At 45.0% G+C, this 25,371-nt stretch overlaps 1 protein-coding gene across 3 annotated transcripts in view; it reads right to left on the minus strand.

Moving 5' to 3' along the window:
* The window catches only part of SFT2D1 (SFT2 domain containing 1), a 57,271-nt gene that overhangs the window by 21,940 nt on the left and 9,960 nt on the right, over nucleotides 1–25,371 (minus strand). Inside the window, exons 2-4 of one of the 3 annotated variants that reach the window (XM_075924621.1) lie at nucleotides 16,824–16,910; nucleotides 10,256–10,338; nucleotides 4,613–4,694 (exon numbers count right to left, since the gene is read on the minus strand). The exons of 1 other annotated variant lie outside the window; for it this stretch is intronic. In XM_075924621.1, coding sequence (XP_075780736.1) covers nucleotides 4,613–4,694; nucleotides 10,256–10,338; nucleotides 16,824–16,910 — 252 coding nt within the window. The remainder of the gene's footprint in view (nucleotides 1–4,612; nucleotides 4,695–10,255; nucleotides 10,339–16,823; nucleotides 16,911–25,371) is intronic. One more of the 3 variants, XM_075924622.1, reaches the window with a different exon arrangement.

The following is a 25,371-nucleotide window of genomic DNA, read 5'->3' on the forward strand; positions in this document are numbered from 1 at the left end:
TCTACATGTTTTTCACATTTATGCTTTCCAGCTACCCTTTCTATATAATGTTACAGCAAGGAAAGGTGTAGCATTACAATTAAGTGATTACAAATAAAATGGTTTATAATCCCAGAATTTATCAAGTATAAAATGCAACAGCGTATAGTTCACTGTTGCCTTGATTTAGTCATCTAACGATTTCCCCTAATCTGTTTTCCATCCTCTTCGCTCCACTAAAACTGTGCTCACTGAAATGCCTACATGAATAGTGACAAACTGGAGTGTAAAATCGCCCCACACTAGTCTGCAGCTTGCTAAAATATCCATCTAAATACCCATGCACTATCAGTTTCCTAAAGCACTTGAATCTGGCTCCTGTTTCAAAACAGAATAGATTAAAGTTCACTAGAGAACTTCTGGAGCATGGCAGCAAGGTCCACATGGATAGCAGAATGCCGGTGGTAGACATGTATATAACCCATTTTGCAGCAAATTATGTGTATATGTAGACAAGTCTTACGTGACTTCTAAAGCTACGGTTCTTAACAGCCGATCTGCAGACCGGCTCTCCTGGGGACCACCACCCAGCACCTCCAGCCTGCCATGGTTGTTGAGAGAGGCGTGTTCTGCCCCACTTCTCAGCCAACCAACACCTTTCCCCTGGGGCGGGAGGGCTGCACAGTGCGGGGTCTCCTCTCAGCTGCTGAAGAGTGGTTCCCTGTGCAGGGAACTGCTCTTCTGTGGTTGGGAGGAGACCCCACCCCTGCCCGGTGCTGGTTGGCTGAGGCACAGGGTCAGGATGCACCTCTCCCAAACGCTGGGGTGGAAGGGGAAGAGCTGGGCTGCATTCCCTAGCCCTAGCATCCAGAGCAGCTGCAACCCAAGCAGCTGTGCTCAGCTGGGGGCTTTGAGGCAACGTAGGACTAGGTGAAGGAAGCAGAGAAGGCACTGGGGGCTCCAGAAGCAGTGCTAGTACTGGGGGGGCTCATGAGGTGGGGAGCTTTGGGAACAGGGTGGGCTCTGGGAGCAGGGGGCTTTAGGAACAGGAACTGGCACTGGAGGCTCTGGGGATGGGGCTAATATTGGGGGCTGGGGAGGCTGGGTGCAGTGGGGCTCTAGAAACAGGCGTCTGGAACTGGGGGATCTTGTGGGAGAGTTCGTAGGGGTGGGGAGATGACACTGAGGTGGTAGAGATAGGGGCTGGCACTGCAGCGCTCTGAGGATGGGAGACTGGCACAGAGGGTTGGGTGCAGGGGATGGCACTAGGGGATAGTGGAAGGGTGAAGGATTCTAGGGGTAGGGCTGGCACTAGTGGGCTCTGGGGGCCAGGGCTTTGGGTGGATTGGCAACATTTTATTTCCATATTCATTATTTGCATAATGAATATTCAAATAAAACAAGGCTGGTTCACCAAAAAAGACTGAATAGGTAGACTGAATAGGTTTACCAGTCCCCAATATTAAAAAGGTTGTTCTAAAGGAACAAATAATGTGTAAATAGTCATTATTGTCTGCAATGTTTCCATTTTTCTCACTTTAGTCCCATTTTAAATTAAGGATGCTAAGTATCGAGTAATTCACTAATCGAATAGTTAATGCATTTTTGCATTGACTATTCGATGAGTCGATAGGATGGCGCTTCCCCTTTGAAACACCACCGTGGCATTTCAAAGGGGCAGCGTTGTACAGCTGATCCCAGGCTCTGTGCTACGCTGCCACTCTGAAGTACCTCCTTCTCTCCCCACCCTTGCTGCCTCTATCAGATAGAGGCAGCAAGGGGGATGGAGGGGAGAGCAACTAGTCAACTACAGGCAGTCCCCGGGTTACGTACAAGATAGGGACTGTAGGTTTGTTCTTAAGTTGAATTTGTATGTAAGTCGGAACTGGTACATATTTTTTGGGGGTGGGGGGGGGGGGGAGAGCTGGAGTTAGGTGGAAAAGACCCTGATTCTCATACAACTTCCTTATTCTAAGAAAAACACATACTGTTTTGATATGAAGGTTTTTTTGGTTGATATTTTAATTAAAAATTGATCATAAGTTTCAGTGTTTCATGCTATATCCAAATCTTCCTTTTGGGGTACCTGGGATCCCAGTTATTCATTTAATAGTCAGAATCTTTGTTTTTTATAAATAAAAAAAGTTTATTCAATGCATATTACTGTTCCAAATAGAATTTGCTACAGATGGTTCAGTGAAATGGGTATTAAGTGTAAACAATAGTCATTGGAGAACATAGTGAAATAGAGATACAATCAAAGCTGTTGTTGTATTCTGCTGAGCAGAAAACGGAAATCCCTTCCTGTGAAAAGTGTGTGTGAATTTATCCACAGGATTAATTTTAAAGAAAAATTCTGTGTTGGGAACAGGAGTTTAGCCACAGGTGGGTCCTCATTGTCCACTCACCCACTTTGCAACCAGACCCATCCCCTCGGGGCTTACCCTGCTCCGCTCCAGCCAGGGTGTTGGGTTGAGGCTTATCCCCTCTTCCCTTCTGTCCTGCTCCTCCCCATTCTTGCCCACCCACACCACTGGGTAATTTTTCAGCTTCACCTCTGCCAGGCTGGAAAGGACTTGTTAATTTCATGTGACGCTAACAAGATACTTGCAGCTCTAGTGCTGAAGAGGGAAAGAGCTGTTGCTCCCAAGGTGAGGACTGTAACACAATGGGGTCTCACTGCCTGCTGCTCCTGCTGTTCCCTAGGAAATTAATTTTTCCGCTCTGGGGTGCCCCCTTTTGGCTGGTGTCTTGTTCCCCCCAGCAGACCCGTGTCCTCCGCGGCGAGAAAAGCCGCTCTGCATCTCCCTGGTCTGCTGGGGGGAAGCGCCCCCCACGCCGCCAGAGGCGGCAACAATGGGGGAGGCACCCCGCACCCCCCCCCCCCCCCCCGTTTGTAACTAGGGATCTGACATCAGTCGGATTGATGTAACCCGGGGACTGCCTGTATCCGATAAGCATATGTTTGTCGGATAGTCCTTAACATCTCTATTTTAAATTCTTTGGAACAAAGACTATTTTCCTGTGCAGATGTACAATGCATATAACCAGAGCTGTAACAACATAAATTACATTAAAATACATGTAAGTAACTTTCAAGTTGTTAAGTCTAGCACTCAGAAGTCACAAAATTCCAGAAATAAGGTTGGTCTGTGCAGTTTTTAATTTGGCCTCTGTGCACATATGCATTATGATAGTCTTTAACTTCATGGTTCAACGTATGGCCTGTGCTCTGAAAATAGAAAGGATCACGAGGAAATTAGTAGTTCTATGGCATTATCATTACAGTGAGTGTTTCACAAATATTAAATGAACTGATCTGCACAAAACCTTGTGAGATGACTGGGTATTATCCCCACATTACAGCTATGGAACTGAGGGACAGAGAAATTAAGCTCCAAAGGGACAGAGAAATTAAGGTCCAAAGTATCCATTAGTTTTGTGTGCCCAATCGGGGACACCTAGAACCTGATTTTTCCAAGTCTTAGCATTAGATAGCACTTTATGTTCTGAACACAGTTCCCACTGACTTCCATTGCAGCTGAAGTACTCACCACTTCTACAAATTAGATCCTAGAGTTTTAAGTCAGGCACTCAGAACATACAATTAGTACTCATGTGTGAAAAGTTTATTTTTTGAAGTGACCAGCCCAACACCACAGAGGAACGCTGTGGCAGTCAGGCAGAATCTAGAGCTGACCAGAAACTGGAATTTCTGCCCCCACTCGCTCCCAATCAAACATTTCAGGAAAAAACAAAACAAAAAAAGATTCACAAATGCAACAAGAACTCAAATTTTCTACAGATTAGTAATTCTGTATTTCATTTAACTTTTGAGAAATTTCTGCTCAGCCCCAGCTGATTTTACCGGTGATGCTCTAACAAGTCTCCACTGATGACAAGCAATGTGAGGTCACAAAGGTTTAGAATCTGGCCAAACTGTGGGGAGTGGAGGAATTTTTAGAGGGATGGCAAAAGACACAACCTCACATCAAAGCAGCCTGGCAAATTTCAGATACCTGCTCCAACTCATCCTGGTACTAAAACTTTTCAACTGAATTACCTGGCATGGTAATTCAGCCAAAATATGAAGTTTGGCAAAATTTTTGAGCAACTGAAAATAGAATCTGATGAGAAAGACTGGGTAATATTAAAAAATGATTATTAATCCAGAACATAATAATCGAATAAAAAAATAGGATGCATCTACACAGCACCCTAACTCAAAATAAGATACGCAATTTGTACTACACAAATTGCGTATCTTACTTCGATTCTATTTCAAACTATCTTATTTTGAAATTTGAAGCTTCTACACAGTGCCAGATTTCAAAATAACACACTATTTCAAAATTTCTCTTAGCCTTCGTGGAATGAGGGATACAGGGATGCCAAAATAGCATGCCCGTTATTTCAAAAAATATTTTGAAGTAACAGGTGACTTGTTAAGATATGGGGTAGCTGTTTCGGGATACCTCCGATATTCTGAAATAGCTGCGTAGTGTAGATGTACCCTTATTGTGCATCAGGCAATTCTTCTTTCCAATCCATCTTGGATCTGCTGCCTCTCCTCCAACCCCCGCCCATGCAGTAATATTTTAAAGTTTTTAAAAAATTAGTAAATGTAGTTTACCAGCATAACAACTGTAGCAATTAATCTTGTTGGCTCAAACATTTTTTTCAACTGCTTCACAGGCCCCATCAAGAAACATGTGCTAATGAAAAAAGGAATAAACAGTAATAAACATTCAGCTAATTTTTGCAAAGAATCAAAACAGGTAACAAAGCCATCCAATCTTTAAGCTAGAGAAAGGCATATCACTTCAAAAACTACCAGTAAGAGGGTCCAAGATGACTATTCTTTACATATATCCCAGCAATCAGCCTATATGTGCATCTCCTCTTCAAAAATATTCCTATATGTATCAAAGGGACACCAGTTTGAGTCAAGTCAATCTAGATTTGACTTAAAATAAAATTCACCAGAACTGAGGAAACCTGAAGGGTTCTAAATTGAAAGATTTATCAGGCTGGGTATGTCCAATGCCAAACCTGTACAGAACTTTAAAAAAAAAAAAGTTTCTGGTGGTAAAAGTTGTCAAAAACTCCAACCTCTTCTGAGCTTCCAGGCAGTGAAAATATGTTGTTATATTTAAAAAACAGCAACTACAAAAAATAGCCTTGAAGCACCTTAGAGAGTAACAAAACATGTAGATGGCATCATGAGCTTTTGTGGGCACAACCCATTTCTGTGGGCTGTGCCCTCAAAAAGCTCATGATACCATCTACATGTTTTGTTAGTCTCTAAGGTGCTGCAAGACTATTTGTTGTTTAAGTTTTTCCAGTTACAGACTAACTCTGCTACCCCTCTGAAGCTTTTATTATTACATAGTCAAGCCAACAGGGGAACTCCATTCCTTTGCCTGAGCTCAATCACCAGATCAAGTAGACTAAAGGACAATTTTTGATGGGAGGGGTACCACTCTAACATTTTGCAAATTGGTCAAGCGCTACACTTGATCAAGGGGATGGAGATTGGGTACCAAAAGGAGCTTGGGGAAGGGGACTGAGGTACAGGAGAGGTGTGGGGTCTCAGAGTGAGTATGGGTGAAGAAAAGGTTGTGATCTGGGATAGGTGCTTGGGGTGCAGGGTCCAGAAGGGGCATGGGTACAGGAGAGGATTCTGGCCTGAGGGAGAGGGTTAGGGGGAGTTTCAGGGTCTCAGAGGGAGTTGTGATCTGGGCAAGGACAGGAACAGAATGCAGAGGGTTTAGATGGTGACCTGAGGCAAGAAGGGGTGATTACCTGGGACAGAGTGTTGGGGGAGGAACAGGCTGGTATGCTAGAGGCAGGCTATGGTCAGGACACTATGCCTTAGGCAACTTCCAGCCAACAGCCCTGCGAAACCTCAAAGCAGGCTCCATACCTGCCATGCCAGGCTGCTCAAAATGTCTGGCTGCTCCCTGTGGCTTTTTGCTCTGGGTGCCTGGGGAGGAGGGGGAGGATTCACACACTGCCCCCATCCCTAGCAAAAAAAAAAAAAAAAAAAAAAAAAAAGTCTCTCAGCTCCCATTGACTAGTTTCTGTAAAGCAGGGGTTCCCAAACTTTTTGACACAGGGACCAGTAAACCCATTCACCAGCTTTTGGAGGACTGGTAACATTAATTTGCATATTCATTAAGCAAATGATGAATATTCAAACAAGTTGTTTCTGGTCCTCCCAAAGCCCCCAGTGCCATCATTAGCAAAGCTTTTGATACAGTCACCCACAATATTCTTGCCAGCAAGTTAAGGGAATATGGATTGGATAAATGGACTGTAAGATGGCTAGAAAGCTGGCTAGAATAGGGTTTCCCAAACTTTTTACTTGAGTTAAACCTATTTTTTTTTCCAGTACAGGCAGTCCCCGGGTTACGTACAAGATAGGGACTGTAGGTTTGTTCTTAAGTTGAATTTGTATGTAAGTCGGAACTGGTACATATTGTAGGGGAAACTCTAGCCAAACATTTCTCCAGAGCTCAGTTTTATTCTCCCACACCTCACTTCCCTCAGTCCTTTATTCTCAAGCTGAGGTGTCTGCTGAGAAAAGCCGCTCCGCGTCTCCTTGGTCTGCTGTGGAGGGGAGGGACGCTAGCTTCGTGTCTCCCTGGTCTGCTGGGGGGAAGCAGCTAGTGCGGGGTTGCCTCACCCCGTTTGTAAGTAGGGATCTGATGTAAGTCGGATCCATGTAACCCGGGGACTGCCTGTACTGTTTTTTGCAGCCCAAAAATAGAAACGCACATAAAAAAAGGAATTAAAAATTAATACATTTTCAGTGTCTCACCCAGCTGCATCCTCTGCCCAGCCTGGGCCAGGGCTTGGGGGACCCAGCACCGCATGGGCACTCCAGGAGGTGGGAGCAGGAGCAGACTGGGGGTAGGGTATCTGGCTAGGAGGGAGGGTGCAAGGAGTGGTAGGGTTGCCAGGTGTCCAGTTTTGTACTCAACAGTCCGGTATTTGAGGGTTTTGTCCAGAAACCAAATTGAGAAAATACCGGACATATAAAATGTCCAGTATTTTCTAATTAGGTAAGTTTTATTATTATTAGGTGTATCAATCCTTAGCTGCGAACTGCCTGGCTGGCAGATGTGCTCATGGTGCGTGAGTGTGTCTGCTAGCCAGGCAGTTCGCAACTACTCGAGGGAGGCTATGCGGAGGGGGGGGGGGGGGCGCGGGCGCAAAATGGAACCCCCAGGGTCAGACTCACTTGTGTGCCCAGGTCTGCATGTGCCCAGGTCAGTACTCCCCCCAGCCCCCTACTTCTGGCAGCCCATTTCCCACCCCCTACCCCCCAGTCAGCCCTGCTCCCCCGACGAGACGACTCCCCCTCCCCCGATGCCCCAGTCCAGCCCTGCTTCCAGCAGCAGGTTCTCCCCTCCTCCTCCTCCCGATCTCTGCCTTTGAAATTTAGTAAGAGCTGCTCTTTCACAGGCCAAAGCACAGCAGGGAACCTGGGACTGTTACAGTCCCTACTCGTGCCACATCACAACTGCTGTGCCTCTCTCTGCCTTGGAAATATCGACTCTGCCAACTGCTGAATCTCTGCCTTTGCACTGGGTTCCCTGCTGTGCCTCTGCCTTCCCAGTCTGTCCCTGCACCCTCCTCCAAACTACAGAGAAGACTGTGCTGGGGGGAACCAACTTTTAAGCCAGCTCCTGCTTCCTCTCCCCACAAACCTCTCTGCACTCCTTGCTGCCTCTGATATAGGTATAGAGGCAGTGGGAGAAGAAGGAATGAATGCTAGTCATCAACTTGACTGCCTGATAAGCCTAGGCTTATCGGGTAGTCAACTACTGGACTACTCTTTTACTAATCATGTAGCAAGCAAATGATGTAATGTGTTGGAGACAAGGGGACCAGTGGATAAGGGAAACTGGACTAGCTTTTTTTTTTTTTTTTTTTTTAATATAATGAAAAACAGGACACTTCCTATCATAAGATGCCTATACTCAGATGTCTACATTAGTGATTAATTACTGAAATTGGGCTGGAAGCAGTGTTCCCTCTAAGGTGCACACCTGCACGGCCATGCACAAAAAATTCTGTGCCTGCCCACTTCCTTTGCAAAGCAGCACTTACCACTCGCTTTCCTGCTGGAAAGTGAGTGGTGTGTTCTGGCTCAGCTACGGTGAGGCTGTCCCTGCTGGAGCAGTCTCAACACGGCCCCCAGTTCCTGCTCTGTGGCAGCCACGCAGCCTGGCCAATGAGGCCACATGGTTGAATGAGGCTGCTCTGGGGGCCAGAGCTGTTGGGGAAGGCAGGGCAGGTGAGGCACAAGCATTCCTGGGGCTACAATCTGGGCGTGAAGTTCCAGGAAGCTAAAGGGTAACACTCCTCCCCCTGCGATACAAGCTTCCTCCTTTGGGAGGAGGTGAGGTTGGGCCCGCTCTGCAGATCCAGGGCCCAGGCTGTGCCACACTGCTCACTGCAGGCTGGAGCCAGCCCCGAGTTCTGGCCGCCCCATTCCCATCCTGCAGGCAAAGGACTGGGACAGATAGGGAAGAGACTCTGTCCCCACCCCGCATCTCCTCGCCCCAGAGATACTCCCAGCGGGCTGAGAGTCCCAACATTGCTACCATGCCGATATATGCACTGGGGACACAGGAGGGAGGTGAAGGAGATTGCAGGGGCAGGATGGGAGGAGGGAGGGGTTACACAGAGGGGCATGGGTTGATGATTTATCATTTGAAGGTTGAGCCAGATATCCATATGGGTTAATTTAATACTCTTAAAGATGATAGGTTATAATCACTCCTTATTACAATAATTCTTTGATGGCTATTAAAGCGATACCTCAAAAGTAAAAAACCATGAGTAGTTAATTTAAGTTGTATTTAATCTAGCATCGCTATGTGAACATTTTCTTTAATACACCTGTTGCTTTAAATGTCCAAAATCTTAGAACTGTAGGTCTTGAAGGGATATTGCGAGGTCATCAAGTCTGCCTTGCTGCAGATTGGGGACATGACTTGTCCTACCATCAGTATATGTGGAAAACAATTGATCCTCATCCCCTCTAACAGTTTTAACGTATTTGAAGATGGTTATCAGGGCCCCTCTGGGTCCACTAGAGCTAGACCCTAGATATTTTCCTAATTCACTTAAAAGAATGCTGCAGGGGAACAGTGTTCCCTCTAAGACTTCCAATCCATGAGCGTAGTGAGTTTTGTCTTGCTGAAAGGAGACCCAGATTTAACAGAAGCGTAACCCCAGCTGAGGGATGGTCTGGGAGAGTGCTATAAACAGAGGAAGTGGGCTATAGAAAGTTTTGCAGTATTTTTTCCTTCATTTGACTTCATAGTAAATAAACATCTAAAGTCATTCACCTTGTTAATTATCCCTTGTTTTAATATTCTTTTGTCCATAACTTTTAAAAATATATAAGATATTTGTTACAAACTTGGGCACTACAGTGGCACACATCCAAACAAGCGCACATCATCTCAATATTGGCGCACAAGACAAAACTCATTCTGCTCATGGATGGAAAAGCCTTTGAGGGAACACTGGCTGGCAAGCTTCCTCCCTATCTCTCCATGACTCCCCAGAAGCAGTGATATGTCCTTGCTACTCTTACTCAGAGGAACAGTCACAAGGTTTCTATGTCCACCCTTGGTTCTGCAGTTCCAATGGCCAGGAACTGTGGCCAACAGGAGCTGCGGCCAACAGGAGCTGCAGGTACGGTGCCTGCAAAGGCAACACGCAGAGGTGCCTAGCCACAACTCTACGAAGGAGCAGTAGCAACACACTACTTACAGGGAGCTGCCCAAGGTGAGCCCTGCCCAGAGTTGGCACCCAAAACCCTTCCTGTGCCCTAGCCCCCTCCTGCATCTCAAACCCCGCATCCTCGGGCCTCACACAAGAGCGTGCACCACTGGCTGGAGCCCTCTACTTCTCCTGCAGCAGAATATTTGGCAAACCAACACCTCTCCATTCCCCAGTCATGCCAGATAAAGCTTTTACTTAAAGCAAAATCAGGATGCATTTATGAAACAATCATATGAACAACAATACAACTGGGTAGAAGAGAGAGACAAATAAGTAACTGGTGTATTTCCATTTTAATTAGTGTACAAATATCATGAAAATCTGAAGTTCAAAATACATATAACCTGAAATTACCAACAGTATTGTTCTTCACATTTAAATATTCAATGTTAAACACAATCTGGCAGCTAGAATTTCAGATTCTAAAATAGCAGAACTTATTAGTAGTAATTAGGAAAATAATGCATACCTGACTAATGCAGAAATATTTCCTATGGTGTAAAACACTGCAAAAAGTTTCAGCCCTGAGGGAAGCCAAAGAAATCCTGTCCCCTGCACAAGAAAAACAATTGTTCATACTTTCAGTTGCTAGTCCATCCAGATTAGTATGCCTGAAAATAAATGTAAGCTATAAATTTCAAGTGAAAGGCAAGTCACAATGACCTATGATGGTCATATACTATAGACAGAGACTACACTAGCTATCCAGTAGATGAATACCTCCCTCTAGATTACTACATCTCACTTGCCAATAATGTATCGGAGATGCCCCAATATTATTGTAGAGATGTGAAAATAAATCCCCATCAACATTTCTACAGACAACATTGTGTAAGCGGCCTATTTTCAGGTACTTTTTAGCTTTAATTGTATAGATGCTTATTATGTTATGGTATAGAAGGAAGACTTCCAGTTTCATTAAAACCCATGATTTCCAAGTTTGAGGCTCCTGTACATTATGTGAAAGGAAGTTATCCATGAAGTCATACTGGACCAATATCCACAATCCCTCCCAAACTACTAAGAAAATACTCTCTCACTTATCCCACTCACACTCCAATCATAACAGTTAAGAGAGTCTTAGTCAACAAACCTCAGCTGGCAGACCAAACACATGCAAGGACAAGAGAAAGTATGTTTGAATCAAGCATCTCACTCCCAAGAGCACCTTGCAGCAAGCCCTCTTGTTTAAACTAGAGGATTGATAATTTAAAACCCTTGGCTGACCAGAACTGCCATGACCAACATTAGAGAGAAGCAGTTTCTGAAGCTAACCTGAAGCCAACCTATTAAGGGCTTCTTTAGACAAAACCAATACTTTAAATCTTCACACAAACCAAAAGGATAATGTTGACCAGAGCACAAGCAACATGTCAATTGCATATCAATTGCATGCCAATTGTGGGCAGGGTGGAGGCAATGACATAGGGCTGAAGCCCCATGCCTCTCCCGAACCCTATATTTGAGAAAATAGAAAATGCCAAAAATATTTCAATAAATGGTATTCTAATAGCATTTAGTGTGATTAAAAGAGCATTTAGTGTGATTAAAAGTGCAATCAGCTGCATAGTTTTTAAAATCATGCAATTACAATTTCTCAATTGCTTGACAACCCTACTTTTTTTTAGCAGTAAAGTGAATTTCAACAAACATAAAAACGGCTCTACTGGATCAGACCAAAGGTCCATCTAGCGCAGTATCCTGTCTGCCAACAGTGGCCAATGCCAGATGCCTCAGAGAGGGAACACAACAGGTAATCATCATTTATGCATTTATTAAGCAATCATACAAACAACAATATAATAGATAGAAGAGGGAGGCAAATTAAACTGGTATATTTCCATTTTAATTAGTGTCATCCATTTCCAGACAAACAGAGGCTAGGGACACCCTTCCTACCCATCCTGGCTAACAGCTATTGATGGACCTAACCTCCATGAATCTATCTAGCTCTTTTTTGAACCCTGTTAAAGTCCTAGCCTTCACCACATCCTCAGACAAGGAGTTCCACAGGTTGACTGAAGAAATACTTACTTTTGATTGTTTTAAACCTGCTGCCTATTAATTTAATTTGTGACCCCATGTTCTTATTTTGTGGGAACAAGTAAATAACTTTTCCTTATTTACCTTTTCCACATCAGTCAAGATTTTATAGACCTCTATCATATACCCCCTTAGTCTTCTCTTTTATAAGATTAAAACGCCAAGTCCTTTTAATTTCTCTTCATATAGGACCCGTTCCAAACCCTGATAATTTTTGTTGCCCTTTTCTGAATCTTTTCCAATGCCAATATATCTTTTTTGAGATTAGGCGACAACATCTGTATGCAGTAATCAAGATGTGGATGTACCATGGTTTTAAATAGAGGCAATACAATGTTCTGCCTTATTCTCTATCCGTTTTTTAATAATTCCAAATATTCTGTGTGTTTTTTTGACTACCACTGCCAACTGAGTGGATATTTTCAGAGACTATCCACAATGACTCCAAGATCTTTATCTCGAGTACAGGCAGTCCCCGGGTTACGTACAAGATAGGGACTGTAGGTTTGTTCTTAAGTTGAATCTGTATGTAAGTCGGAACTGGCGTCCAGATTCAGCCGCTGCTGAAACTGATCAGTTTCAACAGCGGCTGAATCTGGATGCCAGTTCTGACTTACATACAGATTCAACTTAAGAACCCCAGGCATCCCCAAGACAGCTGCTGCTGAAACTGATCAGCGGCTGATTCCAGGAAGCCCGGGGCAGGGGCTTCATGTAGTCAGCCACTGGTCAGTTTCAGCAGCGGCTGACTTGGGGACGCCTGGGGCAGAGCAGCTGGGGTGCTGCTGGGTTGGTCCAGTAGCGCCGCCGCTCCTCGGCGCTACTGGACCAACCCAGCAGCACCCAAGCTGCTCTGCCCCAGGCGTCCTGATTCAGCCGCTGCTGAATCTGACCAGCAGTGGCTGAATCAGGATGCCTGGGGCAGAACAGCTGGGGTGCTGCCCGGTTGGTCCAGTAGCGCCCAGAGCGGCGCTACGGGACCAACTGGCAGCGCCCCAGCTGCTGTACCACAGGTGTCCGGAGCAAAGCCACGGAGCACGGGGGCAGCGGGACAGCCCAGACGCGTCGTGGCTGTCCTGCTGCCCTCGGGCTCCGTGGCTTTGCTCCCCGTCCCTCTGGTCTGCAGACCAGGGGGACGGGGAGCAAAGCGGTAGAACACGCGGGCAGCGGACAGCCCAGACGCGTCTGGGCTGTCAGCTGGCCGGGCGCTCCGCGGCTTGGCTCTGCTTTGCCCCCGTCCCCCTGGTCTGCAGACCGGGGGGGGGGGGGGGGGGGCAAAGCAGAGCAAAGCACAGCCAAGCCTCGGAGCGCGTGGGCAGCGGACAGCTCTGTCCGCTGCCCACGTGTTCCGCCGCTTTGCTTCCTCTCCCTGGTCTGCTGGAGACCAGGGAGAGGAACGGCCCCGTTCGTAACTGCGGATCCGACATAAGTCGGATCCGCGTAACTCGGGGACTGCCTGTAGTTGTAGATAAATTAGTCCCCATCATATCATATGTATGATTGGGATTATTTTTTGCAATGTGCATTACTTTACATTTATCAATATTAAATTTCATTTGCCATTTTGTTGACCAATCAGTTAGTTTGGAGAGATCTTTTTGAAGCTCTTCACAGTCTGTTTTGGTCCTAACTATCTTGACAGTTTGGTATCATCTGCAAATTTTGCCACCTCACTATTTACCCGTCTCCAGATCATTTATAAATAAGTTGAATAGGACTGGTCCCAGGACAGACCCTTGGCGGACCCCACTAGTTACCTCTCTCCACTCTGAAAATGTACCATTTATTCCTACCTTTGTTTCTTGTGTTTTAACCACTTATCAATCCATGAGAGGACCTTTCTTCTTATCCCATGACAACTTTACTTAAGAGCCTTTGGCAAGGGACCTTGTCAAAGGCTTTCTAGAAATCTAAGTATACTATATCCACTGGACCTGCCCCCCTTCTCCACGTGTTTGTTGACCCCCTCAAAGAACTGTAGCACTTTACAGACTAACAAAACACGTAGATGGTATCATCAGCTTTCGTGGGTACAGTCCACTTCTTCAGATGACCATCTACATGTTTTGTTAGTCTATAAAGTGCTACCAGACCATTTGTTGTTTTTTTCCCCATAACAGACTAACTCGGCTACCCCCTGAAGCTTCTAGAAGATTAATAAGGCATGATTTCCCTTTACAGAAACCACGCTGACTTTCTCCCAACAAACTATGTTCATCTACATGTCTCAATTTTATTTTTTGGTTTCAACTAATTTGCCTGTTACGGATGTTAGACTTACCCATCTGTAATGGCCAGGATCACCTCTAGAACCCTTTTAAAACATTGGTGTCATGTTAGCTATCTTTCAGTCATTAGGTATGGAAGCTGATTTAAAGGATAGGTTACAAACCACAGTAATGGTTCAACAATTTCACATTTGAGTTATTTCAGAACTCTTGGGTGAATGCCATCTGGTCCCAGTGACTTGTTACTGTTCAGTTTATCAATGTGTTCCAAAACCTCCTCTAATGACACCTCAGTCTGGGATAATTCTTCAAATTTGTCACCTAAAAAGAATGGCTCAGGTTTGGGTATCTCCCCAACGTCTGCAACTGTAAAGACTGCAGCAAGGAATTCTTTTACCTTCTTCACAATGACTTGATCATCTTTGAGTGCTAACATCTCAATAATCCGAGGGCCCAACTGGTTGTTTAGCAGGCTTCCTGCTTCTGATGTACTTACATTTTTACTTTTACTCTGAGTTTTTGGCTAACTGTTCTTCAAACTCCTTTTTGGCTTTTCTTCTATTTTTAAACTTAATTTGACAGAGTTTATGGCTCCTTTCTATTTTCCTCTCTAGAATCTGACTTCCACTTTTTAAAAGATGTCTTTTTCTCTCTCTCGGATTCTTTTCCTAATTGTTAAGCCACAGTGGCACTTTTTTGGTTCTCTTACTGTGTTTTTTAACGTGGGGTATACATTGAAGTTGGGCCTCTATTATGATGTCTGAAAAGTTTCTATGCAGCTTGTAGAGATTTCACTTTAGTCACTGTACCTTTTAATTTCTGTACAACTAGCTTCCTCATTTTTGTGTAGTTCCCCTTTCTAAAATTAAATGCCACAGTGCTGGCTGCTGAGGTGTTTTTCCCACCTCTGGGATGTTGAATTTTATTATTATGGTCACTATTTCCAAGTGGTACAATTATATCTACCTCCTGAACCAGATCCTATGTTCCACTTAGGACTAAATCAATAACAGCCTCTCATTTTGTGGGTTCCAGAACCAGCTGCTCCAAGAAGCAGTCATTTAATGTAACAAGAAAAGTTCTCTCTGCATTCCATCTGGAGATGATGTGTAGCCAGTCAATATGGGGATAGTTGAAATCCCTCGCTATTACTTAGTTTTTTTTATTTTGATAGCCTCTCTAATCTCCTTTAGCATTTCATAGTTATTATCACTGTCCTGATCAGGTGGTTGATAATATATCCCTACTGCTATATTCTTATTATTGGAGCACAGAGTTACTAACCATAGAGATTCTATGGAACATTTTGACTCATTTAAGGTTTTTACTTCATTTGATTCTACGTTTTCTTTCACATATAGTGAATTTGAGTTGAGCATCAGCACCCCAGATAATTCTCAGATTGAATGACTATTTTGTACACTATCAGATTAAATACAAGACTGATAGCTGCACAGATCACTATAGTAGCATTCTGCCACCTCTGAATCTTTGATTCCCTTTGCATGCCTGCACTACCGTAGTTCTCTCGGTGTCCCATTCTTGATGGCCTTCCATAAAACACAGGCCAAGAGCTTTTACTACTAGCAAATATCTTTTTTTTAAAATATAAATGACTTGACTACTACTTTGTCTTGCATTACATCTACTTTAAGTACTCTATAAAACACCTTCCTCTCACCATTTGAATTGAAATTGGAGAGGCTTCTCACACCTGCCTCCCTCACAACGAGCAGCTCAGTCACAGGCAGCAGCGCGCCAGCAAGCTGGGCTGCCAGGAGAGCCAGTTAAAAAAAGAAAAAACCGTTTGAGAGGGAGCAGTGTGGGATTGCAACAGCCTCTGTTGACTTAAGCCTAACTGGTCAGCAAGCTACATTTCAACTGGTTAGTTGTGGGTTTTGGGTGACATCACAACTATGCACCAACACTCACAAGAACTATACTCATCTAGAGAGTTTTACACATTAAATGGATGTGTTAAATTAAGGTGCAAATGCTTACAAAATAGCAGTTCTAAGTGTGCCTGTATGGTACACAATTTGAAGATCTCTCACCATATGCACCTGTTTTCAAATATTACCATTTATTTAAGATGCCCAACTTGAGATCTCTTTGACTTAATTTCAGAAATGCTGAGCAACTATGCTAGGGAAGTCAACCGGATCAGTGGCATACAGCACATGTGATAAATCAAGACAAAAAGCGTCTCAAGATGAGCAAACAAAACTAGCAATCTCTTCTGAAAATGTTATGCTTGACAAACAAGAAATTGTGAGGTATATCACAGGGTTTTGTTTTAAAAGGTTCTGCCTCAATTTGCCTGTCTCAAAGCATGACACCATCTCCCCATGTCATAGTATACAGGTTAATTCAAATGTAGTGGTATAAATTATTTTCATTCATTTTAACAATTAACATGACCTAGAAAAATAATCAATTATACCAACGACAGTGATCTTAACGTAAGTTATCAAGCAGACAAAAAAAAAAAACTAGTCAGAATTTTATTCAACTGTGACTTGGTTACTCTAAGTTAGTTTTAATATAAAATGCTACATAATAATAAGACAATTTATTGTAAATAAAGAAAGACGACCAATAATGTGGATTATAAAGTGTCAGATGCAGTATGGTACTGAATGCCCTTGATTCTAATTGAAACAATAGGAAGAGGGTGCTCAGCACTCCACAGGCTCAGGCCCAGACAACTAAGAACTGAGGTCCCACCACAGCGTCTTCAAAATAAGTAGAAAAAAATTCACTTACAAGAATAGAACAGGCAATGCCAACTGCAAAACATATGGCAAACCATTTTACTCGAGTACCAAAACTAAGCGTTGAGGCATCAAGGACCTTGGAGAAAAAGAAAGTTAGATTACAAAAATGTATTCTAGATAGCACCTAAAACTCATAATTTCTTTTGCATTTTAGGAGTTTAATAAAAAGTGTAATAGCCTTGATTTCTCAACATGCACGAAGTACTTTCATTTTAGTTTGCTTGTCTAAGAACTCTCACTTTTACTTTGTTCCATGTTAAAGATGGCATTAGCAACTTGATTAGATAGGTTACTTTAGTCCACTTTAAAATTATATACATAACACAGCATTCAAGAATAAGATACGCAGATCCACCCATAACCAAATTGCTACAACTAAATCATGTCATCCCAAACTAGTGAGACCATTTTCTGCATAAGATCTAGTGAGCAACATGTTCGGAGTGGTGAACCAATGGACTCCATTATACTATACTAATAGATGTACCTTGGCATTGCTCAGGTCCTTAACCATTTTTATTTTGAAAATTAAATGAAAGATGTACATGCTTTATTTAAAATGTTGACATTTTTGCAAAAATTAAGGAAAAAAGAGCAGGAGCTTGGGTATGTATGTCAAAGCACAAAGGGGGCTGAAACTGCTGGCTGTCACCCTTCCTGTTCCTGTGAGGTAGCAAAAGCCAAATGCACAGCTCATCTGCCCCATCCTCCCTATATATAGGGAGAGGAGCGCAGCAAACTGCGCTTTACCCTTGCTCCCTGACCGTGATGAGGGAGAACAGCAAGCAACGTCCAGTACATATCGGGGTGGGGGGGAGGTGCTCTGCTCCCCTCCCTTCTCCCCCCCCCCCCCCCCCGCACTCCCAAAAGGGTATCTGGAGGATGGGAGGCTTGAGATTAGGACAGTCCAGCCACTTTCACCTGCCTAGCACTTAGTGCAGCAACTTGTAACAAAGCACTGCTTGATTTTATGAGAAGCAATCCCATTCTAGGGAATCCTGTTTTCCCAGCACAACCAAAACCTTATGTTTCTTTAAGTCGGGGGCCATTTGCCATCCAAGCAATTCCACAATCCAACCTGCACACAGCTGCTGGCACACGAGTTCCTGGTCCCTGCGGCTCTGGGGAGATGTCTGTAACCTTCCCCCAAGTCCAGCCCCTGCTCACCTCCATCCCAAACTATTCAGGATGTGGCCTGGGGATTATCAGGAGCCTGGCACGGAGCAGAAGCAAAGGTCCAGTCCTACACACTCAGCATGGTTGTAGGAGCTGCAAGTAAGTGAAGCTACAAAGTAGTCTCTGTTCTGCTGCCATCTCCCAAGCCAGCCCAGCTGCTCCACTTCAGCAGCAGGAAGCAGAGCAGCCAAGTCCCAATACAGGGTGGCTTAGGAGATGACAATACACTGGAGCAGGCTGCTGCACAGTTCCACTTCCACACGGATCCTGCTGCTAGTGCAGAGCAGCCCAATCCCTGTTGCCAGCCCACCCAGCACCCTGCATGCTAACTTGAATATGAGCACTAGAGTGCCAAATGCATGGGGGAGGAAGGAGGGCTTTCTCCCCTCCCCTGCACTCCCTCCGCAGCGGGATGAGTTGGGGCACCAGCTCCTGCCCAACTCCCCCATCTTGGGTAGCAGCTTTGGCTTGGCGCTCTGCAGCAGCCATGCCTAGAAGCAGTTACCCAGGCTGCGGACCGCCTCTGGTGGGGGGGGGGAGAAAGGGCCCAGTGCTGCCTCTGGTGCAGTGCTGTAGTGTGACAGGGTGGAGAGGGTCTTGAGCACCCAGCTCATGAAGCTGCTGAGTGAACTAACCAATCCGGATCCACCTGTCCCGGGAACAGCAGCTTCCTGGAGAAACACTTCCCCTTGGCGCTGCCGGGTCCAGCTGGCTTGGGGCTGCTCACCATTGATAGGGGGGCGGATCCACCAGTTTCACTGGACTCTGCCCTGCCACGGCCTCCCTCACTGGGGAAGAAGGAAGCCACGCAGTTGAGGGCAGAGGGCAGCAGGATGTCACCGTTATCCCGCAAGAAAAAAAAATTAGAGGAGACGATTTAGGAGATGAACCTCAAATTCACTTCAGGGAAGAGAAAAAATACTTCAAAGCACCACATCCTGCAGAGCAGCAAATCCAGCTCCTCCTGATTTTGTTCATTATAGTTGAAAGGTCTCAGAACTATACCTGAGTGTTATACACATTGTGATGTAGCACTCACTGATTAGTCAAGCAGTTATTTCCATTTCCATAAGTGCTTCAAGTGTGGCAACCAAGAAGCACAATATAGGATACTGTAATTTGCTCTGGGCAAAGTCAGAGTATTGAGCTTTACTCTCAAATGCATGAACCATCAAACAGACAACTAAATCCCAGCTACAATTTATCTAAACTGACTAAACATTCAATTCAATTTATTTAGAGTTAATTCAATTTATGCTAAATCATACCTTGCCTCTCATTTTATGTCCTTTCAGTTGTATATGTACTTCCAAACAAACATTATGCTAATTCTTTCTAATGATTTCACATTTTGTATTACAAGGATGACCCAGTTCCTAGCTATATCCTTGAAGAACAATGTTCAGCAGACTGTAAAGCTGCAAATTGGATTGCACAGCTTTTTGAATCTTTAATTACCTTAAAATACAACATATTTACTTCACATAAGTTTAGATCTCAAGCTGAGGAAGTCAAAATATTATTATCCTTCATACTCTTTAAAAAGTATTTTAAATCTGTTCATTGCATACTCAGATTAGTGTGAATGATAAAGAGCTAAATGAAATTCTAACATTTAATTAAACATCTCAAAGAATATTATATGAATGAAATTATTATAGAAAGTACTCAATAAAAAATGTCAAATAGTTTTCTTCAGTGACTGGCTTCTTGGTAAGTGTTATATACTCTACCAGTCTGGTTAAAATCCATCATCATTTGATCATAGCTAGGATTTCAAATGATTTGACTACATATATTCTTGAACTCAAAAAGGTGACCATAAAAAAAAAAAAGAGGAGCACATAAAACATTTAGAAGTATTTTATGTGCCTAAGTACCAATGACTTCCAATGAAATATAAGCTTCAACCCACTTTTGAAAATTTTAATCACTTTCAGATTCATTGCCATCTGTTCAGTTAAACAGTTTTGGAGTGTTTAAAAAGTAACAGGTCTTGCCTGCAATGTGACTTTATTGTGTAAAAATGACAGAGCATGAATGAATATCAAGTTAGCAAGATAACTGGTTTGACCACATGATGGACAGAGAATCTTAAGGCAATATTTGGATCTAAAGACTTGTCTACACAGAGTTAGTACATTGTTACCACTGTAATCTATGGAAATATATAATTGGGCTGGAGTTTATTTGGATTTTAAAATGGAGTCTGTGGGTCAGCCTTGTTGGAATATAATCCTGTCAGCCTAACCAAAGGAGTGGGGCGAGGGGTTTCTCTGTCTAAATATTCCTGCCTCTTACAGAGTTGCACTCATTACCAAATGCTTTGCACTCCATTCCAAAAGAGCTGCACACGATCCAAAAAGCTTTGCACACTGCCCAAATGGTGTTGCACTCAGCCCTACTAACATTTTCCCGCCTTTTTGTCTATAAATACCCTAGCTGTGATTCAGGGCGGGTTCGGTCTTTTGGGTTCGGTCTTCTGAGTTCAGCGTGTGTCATTGTGTAGGTATGCTAGTGGTATGTTTTCCTGTTTGTCATTAAATGTATGGAAGAGTGATTGAATAGTGTGACCATGTGGGTGTAGGTAGTGGTTGCCCTGCCAGTGGGATTAGTTTCCTGTGGAGAAGTCCCGTGTAAACGATAGCCCAGCGCAGGGTTGGCTACTGAGGGTTTACTCGACGCCCTATTGGATTACCACGTGGAGAGCAGAAGGCCCTTCGTTACAGGCTCCAGACAACTGCACCTGCCAGGCCGGATGATCCGGAGTATCATCGAAGGATCTCCTCATCGTTCCTCTGCGGAGGCTTCCTATTAGCCAGAGCATTGAGGTTGTGAGCCCCGAGACCTATTTATTCAATCGAGTGGATGTAATGTATATATCTTGTATATTGGGGATATTCTATCATCTTTTTCTTCTGGGATAGGGTGGACAAATTGATATTTACGTGTTAACCTTTTCAGATTTATACAATATATGGTTTGGCCCCATATCTTGTCTCCGACTCATTTGTTTAAAACCCATAACCGGTGATAGACACAGCCTCGGGCGATCCCTTCTTCTGGGACTTGGGACAATTAACATCTCTGAGTGTCAGGGCATGCCTAATCAGATGTCTAAATTAATCGTTACTGCGTCCTAGGGTAACAACATGACAAACTACAGTACGAATCTACACTGCACTAGCTTCCTGCATACTTAACTAAACGTTTGGACCTAGCACTAGTGCATTAAAAGTTCCAGAGTGCGCTCTGACGCCTTCTTGACAGTACTACAGAAATTTTAGTGCACGATGACAGGGTCCATACATCTAGTTAGTGCTCTACAGTTTAATACAGTGACATGCCACATGCTAACTCTCCATGTAGGCAAGCCCTTAGTGAAGTAGTTCCTAGCTACCAGCCCAGAAGCTGTTGGCTGCCAGGCCACAGCACACTGCCTGAGCCCAGGGAAGAAAGGGTTGCTTGCTAGGACCCAGCGGCAGCAGCAGAAGCTGCAGAGATGGGGAATCTCCAACAGGACTATTCCTGCTGCTCCCCAGGAGCTTCTACCAGGGCAGCACCCCCAGCCTGGGCAGACAGGGTTGGGGAGCAGGTAAGAGGACCCCCCCCTCCCCTCGAAAGCGGTGCCCTCAGTGCCCCGAATCTAAATGGGGGGAGGGAGATGTTGGCCCTGGGCTGCTCCAAGCAGAGCTGGCTGCAATCCTTGCCCAGGGTCTAGGGAAGCTGCCATCAGCTCCCAGGGCTGGGGGGCTGAAGAGGGGTGGAGGTAGGTAAGGTGAATGAGGGGGAACAGGGATGTATGAAGCAGGGGCAGGAGGAGGATGCAGGAGGAGCTGAAGGGACATTGGAAGGATTCAGGGGAGACTTATGGGGCTGATGGGAGCAGGGGTGCACTGAAGGGAAACTCTGAAGAGGGGGCTCACAGGGAGGAATGAGGGGAAGGGAGGCTGGGGGAGACTTTAGTAGCAAGAGCAGCCTGGCTGAGAAAGGGAGACATACAGGGCAGGGGATGTACAGAAGGATGAGGGAGATATACAATGGGAGCTCCCGCATCCCCTGGGGCAGGAGTGGGAAAGGGCAGAGGTGCCTGGTGGTAATGCTTGGGGCTCCAGCTCCTATGCCACTGACAAAATTTCAGTTACTAAATAAGGTGCCCCAAATGCCTCCTACCCCTGTGGGTGCCCCTCCCTGCACCCATCCCTCTGCAGACACCAGCTGCCCTGAGTGAGGGGCTGCCCCACCCAGCAACCAGAGGGGAATCCTTTCTGTGAATGTTTTAGTGATATCTGCAAACTCTGATCCATTACAGACTGGTAACATTGTTTGCATAATAAATATGCAAATAAAATGCTACCAGTCTGCCAAAAGTTTATGAATGGGTTTGCTGGTCCACAGTACAAAAAAGGTTGGAAACCACTGCCTTAGTGTGCATGAATGGTTGTCAAAATACATACACAATATCACTGAACAGTCCCACTTAAATGAAGATCTCATTACTGCTACTCATGGTAAACGCAAAGCACTTGCTTTAGTGTTTGTAGAATGGGGTCTACACGCCTGATTCAATTCCTACTATGTCACTTTGCTAGAAGTTGGATTGGGCCTCTAAAGTTCTGAAACCAGTAAAGCACAGAAATACATAAGAAATGCCAATTAAATCAGTGGGGCCATACCTAAAGCTAAACACAAATGTAAGTACTTTGCTGGATAATAACCTGAATATGGAGTATAAAAATAAAGTCTTCCTACTAAACATGTACAGTGGAGCATACATCAGACTTTACAAAGACACTGAATTAAAAAAAAAGATGTCACATCTATTAAATTTAAATGTCTAAATAAGCAATTTAAAAACAAAACAGTCAGCTACACGGGAACTTAATGTTTTACATTTGCTTACAGATTAAATGCACTGATGAAGTCCATCTAAGTGTCACAGTTCTCAACAATTAAAATTTGTCCTTCCAACATTACAGAATATTCTGCTTACCTTATTAGATCCAGCTCTTAATCCTTATGTAGGCATAAGAGAAGTAGATAAAAGAGTAACTATATATCTTAAAAAAAATTAAACAATATATAGTGATTATGTTCCTGAACACAGAATCAAATGGGAATGTCTGCACATTCAAATAGTTGACGATACATATTTCAATCACATGTTCAGGAACATTAATTCATGCAAACAAACAACAAGCACACAAACATGTTAAATCCTTTCCACCACAGCTCAAAAAGGAAGTTTTGGTATGGCAAGTGCTATCACCATATTAAAGATTCTAGACAGCTTCTTCTGGAAAGCCACCCTTTCCTGTCTGGAGTAGGGGTGAGGATTGGAGGGAAGGTAAAAGCCATTTCTTCAAGTCTATCCTGAACATTTGGAAACCAAAAGGCAAATAAAGCCCTTCACTACCACTCCCAACATGAATTTCCATCATTTAAGACAATTTAATGATTTTTAGGGATTTAACTCATTACGTTTGGATATTTAGAGTTGGCAATAAGTTTCTGCATAGAGGGGCAGTTTGGGCAAGGGGCAGAGTGACCCAGCACACACAGCAATGTTGACACAGAACACTAGAACTGGAAGGGACCCTTAGAGGTCACCGAGTCCAGTCCCCTGATCTCATGGCAGGACCAAGCACCATCTAGACCCGTGGTCACCAACCAGTCGATTGCGATCAACTGGTTGATCGCAAAGCCTCAACTGGTCGATCGTGAGGCATTCTGGGCCCCTCATTTCCCCCCAACCCCAAGAAGCCCCACTACCTACCTCCAGCAACAATGGAGATAGTGGCAGCTTCCCATGGGGTGGACGGAAGTTCTGCAGCTGCGCGTCACTTCCGGGGGTTCCGAAAATGCACTGGCTGCTTCCTTGCCCCAGGTCTGCAGTGTGCCGAAGAAGCACGCACTGGGACTTCCCTTCTCTGTGGGAGGGGGGAGTCGGGCCCAGAGGGGTCACGTGACGGGGGCTTCCCTGCTCCATCGGAGGGAGGAGGTGTGCGACAGGGCTTCCCTCCTCTGGGGGTTGGGGGGGACGGGAAATCCTGAGGCGGCGGCAGGTGCAGGGGACTCTGTCCCCACTGGCACCCTGCCCCCTGCTGCAGAACCCTGCCCCCTGTTCCCTCTCCCCTGCTCCCAGCCACAGAACTCTATCCCCTGCTGCAGAAACCTGCCCCCAGAGGAGGGAGTTATTTCATGTAACTGGTTGAATTGCAGTAAAAAAGGCAACAACAACAACAACAAAAAACACTGTTACAAACAGGTATAATCATACCTTTCACACTAGATGAAACTGTATAATTATACTTAATACAATTTCTTATTAAAAATAGTTACATACTTGCCCCAAATCGGTTTTTGAAAGGATTTGTTTCATGACTTGTTTTGTCACCTTAGTTTTGACTTACTGTTCTCATCATCTTCAGGAAGTTAAGTTTTGTTTAAGAGGCAGTTTTAACTTAAAATTTTACTAAAGGTGCCATGTCTTTAATAAAAAGTTAGTCGCCACTGAACTTGTATTAATTACCTTGACAAAACTAGTTTGATCCTTTAGGGCAGGAATTCTTAGCAATGGAGGGACTTTAAAAATATAACTCCTATTCTGAAGGAGAGAACATTGAGAATCCCTTCCAAGTCTTTTTTTAAAGAGCTGCTGGAGAAAAATCCTCCCCATTCTAAATGGATAATTACAATGCAAGAGTTCATATGGAAATATACACTGTTCAGTCAATAGAAGTAGCTGAATTATTTCTAGTACTCTGTTAACATCCTGTGACGGGGCAGGACCGCCCCGCCACTCGCGGGCGCTAACGGGGACCCCCGGGGAGCTAGACGCGGCCGCGGCAGGGCCCGGCGATCGAGGGAGCGGGGCCGGGGAGGCCGTGACGCGTCATCACGGCGCGCCCAGGGACGCGGCCGAGGACGTCACGGCTGCGACGGGGGAGGGGGAGAGCGAACCCGGAAGAGCCGGGGAAGTAGAAAAGGCGCGGGGTGCATCCGGCAAGGGGGAAGGAGAGGGCAAGCAAAGGGAGGACGGCGAGTGGGAGGCAACGGAGGGAGTAGCCCCGGAGCAGAAGGGGCCGGTCAGGGTGACCACGTAGGCCGAGCGGCCCAGCGGAGTGGAGGAGGACCCAGGGCGGGTCGTGTATCCCGGGAGCAGGTGTGTTTGGGGTACTACCCCCCTGCTACCACCGAGAGGCACGCTCTCGGTGTCAGGGCCCTGGGTCGGGGTCCGGAGTGAGGGCGGGCCCGGACCCCCCACTCCGCTAAGGAGGTACGCGAGCAAGCGGTGCATTGGGCACTACCTGTCTGTAAGCAAAGCAGTGGGGGCGGCGGACTGGGGCCGCACCCCGTGA

This window comes from Pelodiscus sinensis, chromosome 3 (assembly GCF_049634645.1).
Source record: "Pelodiscus sinensis isolate JC-2024 chromosome 3, ASM4963464v1, whole genome shotgun sequence".
Lineage (NCBI taxonomy): Eukaryota > Metazoa > Chordata > Testudines > Trionychidae > Pelodiscus > Pelodiscus sinensis.